The sequence below is a fragment of the Saccostrea cucullata genome, unplaced genomic scaffold, assembly GCF_032062105.1.
Source record: "Saccostrea cucullata isolate Sc308-1 unplaced genomic scaffold, CSIRO_AGI_Scuc_v1 ctg4371, whole genome shotgun sequence".
Lineage (NCBI taxonomy): Eukaryota > Metazoa > Mollusca > Bivalvia > Ostreida > Ostreidae > Saccostrea > Saccostrea cuccullata.
Genome location: NW_026921528.1, coordinates 132,476 through 137,009, shown reverse-complemented (window position 1 = coordinate 137,009; position 4,534 = coordinate 132,476). Strand labels below are relative to the sequence as shown.

The window sequence follows — 4,534 nt, the reverse complement described above, 5'->3', positions numbered from 1 at the left end:
CAAAAAGTAAAAAGTGGACTTAATTTTTTTTTTTTTAAGAAGAGCATCGATGCATTGTAACATTAAATAGCACTGTTATTGCAATAAATAAATCTATGTCAAGTTTACAAAAGGACGTGCACAGTTTAATGGGATATACACAAAGATCCCAGAAAGGTAAGAAAGTATGTCACTTTCCGAATTTTTCATATTTTAGGCATTTTTTTTTTTACTTTATATAACATTTGGTTTCAGAAAACATAGAGCACTAACTCGCCTATCTACCATATTTATATATTTTTAATGCACTAGTTTCAGATGTTTTTGTACAATAATCTCAGATAAGCAATCTTAAGATTGTGCTATATAAAAGTATCTCAATTTTCACGAAATTCCATCAAAATTGATAAAATTTGGTAAGTTGTCCAACTTGACTCCCTCCATTTGCTTAACTGTACTCTTTTAATTGAATTGTTACTGGTTTTGAACTACGCAACCATTAGAGTTCCTAACCGCAAATTAAAACAATTTTAGCTGAGTTTTGATTTTTAGTAAAATTAGGGGCCAAAATAGGTAGTAACCATACCTTGTCCTTTCTAATCAATGAAGTAATATAATCTAAAGCTTTACCTTTTTTTTTCGAAAAAAAGAAAAATATTTATTTATTTGCCCTGTATGCTTATCTCCTAATTAAAGTTACTGAAAGTACATAACCCAAAGCCTCAAAGATTATACTGAAATACAATTTTTTAAGATAAATTTAAAAAATCGTATTTTTGAAAGCATAAAACATTTCATTTCCGAAAAACACAATGCCTGTTAGGAAAATAGATGTGATTTGATTTCCTCATGTGATAAAATTTAATTAACAGATCTAAGTTTAAAAATATGTGCTACAACGTATTTTTTCATAAAGTGACCCTTCTCAATATTTTTAAAATTTAGATACACCACAGAAGATTTGTGCTGTGTATAAACTGTGAAATACCTGAGATATTACCTGTAAAAAAAAATATGCATCACAACAGACCTTCACCATTGCCTTAATTCTTTCAAATTTTGTTATGTTCTTAGCATACGTGTGTAAGGATATGCTTTCACCATGACTGATTAGTTTGAACATTTTTACATATTAATACATTTTATTACATTTAACGATCTGCAAATTTTTAATTTTTAGAACTCTAGCATACCAGCCAGGTCCATGAACGAGTCCATTTGTTTCATAAACCTTTCAAATTCAGATACGAATTCCTTCATAGGTTGGTTGCTTCTGCGTTCATTCACATAGTCTTTTTGGAAAGAGTTTTTAAATATTTTCTGATTTAATTTTTTCCTATCAGGATCTGGGCTTGCTGTTTTCTCCCCAGGTGGCTCTGGTGGTTTCCTGACATTAGTTGGTTTCTTAGCCTTCTTCGCTGCTAATTCCTGTTTCCTTTTCATTATATGCTTTAGTGGATCGAACTTGACGGGCTTGGGAAGATTTCGTTTTCTTGGTCTAGGTTCTGGTTTATTCACCACTGGAATAACTGTGGTATCCACAAAGTTCTGAGTTGGTGGTGTCGGTGGTTTCCGCATGGAATCTCTGTTAAATTGTGGACCTCCATTGTGACGATTTCGAGGATAGTTAACATGCATGGGTTCAAACGGACCATGATCCTGCGCGCCTACAGGGACCTGGTTTAACTTGTTAGGTGCCTTGGTCAAATACGCAGGAGGAGGTTGTGGATAAGGTGCTATGTTCTTCGGACGAGAAAATCTGCTATGTTTTCTTGCAACGATAGGTGGTTGAGGTATAACGCCACTCAGTGGAACTTTTGTTTGAATGTAATTCATCTGAGCTCTATGGTTTAGTGTATTTTGATTGCTTCCAAAATGGTTTGTTTGGGTATGAATTCTATTCGCTGGTGTAATAAGAGGCGGAGTAGGTACATTCCATGGAGCAGGTGGATTAGGGATATGGTGTCTTCTAAATCCACTAGGTGGTGGGGGAGGTATAAATCCGGGTCTAAAATGTCCCGGGGGCGGCGGGTGTTGGTTAAAATGCTCAGAAAGCGAAACTCCTACGCTTACTCCAGTAGGCTGGCTTGGTTCACGCATATTGTGAATCGCACCAGACGAAAGGCCAGTATTTTTAGCAATAGGATGTGGCTCCAAAGGTTTCTTTTCTATATTCTTCGTTTGTTGCTGTATAACGGTGATAGCTTGATGCAAATCTGGTGGAATAATATCGCTTTTTGCAATTCCTCTTTTTCTTTGCACAGACTGAAACTTATCAAATAAGCTTTTATGTTTTTCTGGCGGGGTTTCCACGGGAAATTTTCTATCATTTGTAATTGAATTGACCACTATTTCTGCTGGATTATGAAATTCCTTTCTTGGCAGGTTCATAAATAGACTTCCGTTCTCAAATATTTCACCAGGGGGTAGGGGAATTTGAAAGTCTGTGATCAATTGATCAGCAACCATGGGTGGCTTGTTAACTTTTTTCTTTTCGTCTAGTTTTGTTAGATCTGAATTCTTTGTCACAGAAGTAATCGTATTAGCTCCAATATTAATTTTTGCTTCCGATTTTATATCGCTCTTTTGACTTGCGTCTTTTCCGATATTGATAATCATGTTTCTTGTTGTTTCTCGCTGAGTTGAGAGGTTTTGTTCCTTTTCCTTCGAAACAACTATAGCTTGAGAATGTTGAAAAGGAATTTTATAGCTACTCTTTTGACTTGCCTCATTTCTGGAATTGATAATCATGTTTCTTGTTGCTTCTTGCTGAGTTGAGAGATTCTGTTCATTTTTCTTCGAAACAATTGCAGATTTGTGAAAAGGAATTTTATAGCTGGACGATACAGACATTGGTGCAGGTTTCAGACCCAAATTTGCAAACTGTGGCTTATTCGGTGTCGGTTCTTTCATTATCGGTCTTTGAACAGCATCAAGTCTTGTTATATTTTTCACCCAAGTTTTGTCAACTTTGCTTTCGTGTTTTTTCGCTTTTACTTCGCCACCAGTCGACATTGATTGTGTATTCTTGATTTTATCAGCCACTGTTGGTGTTGTATTTTGCCTTGGGGTTGTGGTTTGTTTTTTATGAGTCTCTGACCTAGATTCATCCTTTGCAATATCCTTCACTTTTTCATGTGTGCTTTGTAATGAGAAATCCATATTACTTTGTGTTCTAAATTTCCCGTGGAGTTTATGGTTTTCAACTATGTTTGCTTTATTCCACTCTTTTCCGGGGTAATGGCTTATTTTCCACCCATTATTTGACCCTCCAATGCCTCGATTGTTCTTATTAACATTCATAAGGTTTTTATTCACTTTTATTTTTCGTCGAATTATAATCTTTTTAATTATAGTCTTAACTGGACCCTGCTTTTTATTTCTGATCATAACCTTCTTTATTATTTTGTTTGTGTGAGGTTTATATTGTTGAATGTCTTGTTTTGCAAACACTTCTTTTCGTGGTAACTTCTGTGCTTGCTTTGTTTTAAGCTGGAGATTTGCTTGCGAAAACACGGGTGCTTTGAACCTAAAACTGTTGCTGGAGAAGGCGAACGTCTTTGGTTTCGAACTTTTTAGATGAGTGCCGATTTCCTTCATAGACACAGGTTGTGCTGGTGGTAAATAGGACTTGAATGACGGTTTCCCAAACTTGGCACTGCTTTTGGATATTTTGGCTTTGGCATCTAGAATTTAAAATCAAGCAAATTTTGTTAATCGTCTATATTGAATACTTCTTTCAGCGAAAGAGTCTCACAAACTATTGTGAGTTAACAAATACACACATGTTTAAATTCTTGCATCTAGCATTTTTGGCGGATGCAAGATCTAGAGCAATGAAATCTTTTTTTCTGGAAAGGTTTTTATGTACAAGAAGATCTAAAAATGAAACTAAAAAATCGAATTCATAGTCTTAATTTTCTTTTCCAAAATTGTAAGTAAAAGTTTCTCACAATGAATCCCATTTTAATCATTTAAAAAATATAATCTGGAAAGAATAGCTAAAATAAATTTATCGCAGAAAATGGCAAGAAAAATTAAATTTTGGTCTAGTTATGTAGATATTTAAATGATATCTGAATGCATAACAAAACCATAACCAACGTTTAAGAGGCATTTTAAAATATTTCATGTTGCTCTTTATGCAATTTATTTAAAGAAGATAATAAACTTAAAATATTTAAATCAAAGGATTCCTACCCTGGATAGCACGTGTTGCTTCGGATTTCTGATCTGATATGTTGTTAGGAGCACAGTTAATACAAACAGCAGCAAGAAGGATAAAAAGGAAATGCCACTGGACTCTCATTGTGATCTAAATACAAAATAAATCAGAATCTTAGTTGTTATAGAGATCTGTTTCAATCACTATTGAAATAACAACTACTAACCACTATTAAAAGAATTATTTCAATAGTAGTTAAGAGTGCATTTCAAAACCAAGCACAGGTTGTAACGACTGTTGAAAATAATCGTTCACTGTTGAAATAATTTCAAAACCTAAACCATGTTGCAGCCACTATTGAAATAATGTTCATTTTGAAATGCACTCTCA

The 4,534-nt window shown here is 34.3% G+C and overlaps 1 protein-coding gene across 1 annotated transcript; it reads right to left on the bottom strand.

Moving 5' to 3' along the window:
• Positions 1-800: 800 nt before the first annotated feature.
• LOC134260197 (xin actin-binding repeat-containing protein 1-like) lies at positions 801-4,304 on the bottom strand. Its single transcript, XM_062742786.1, has 2 exons — positions 4,180-4,304; positions 801-3,665 (listed from the first exon to the last, which is right to left on the bottom strand). The coding sequence occupies exons 1-2, from the start codon at positions 4,286-4,288 to the stop codon at positions 1,156-1,158; spliced, it is 2,619 nt and encodes an 872-aa protein (XP_062598770.1). The 5' UTR covers positions 4,289-4,304; the 3' UTR covers positions 801-1,155.
• Between the last annotated feature and the right edge of the window lie 230 nt (positions 4,305-4,534).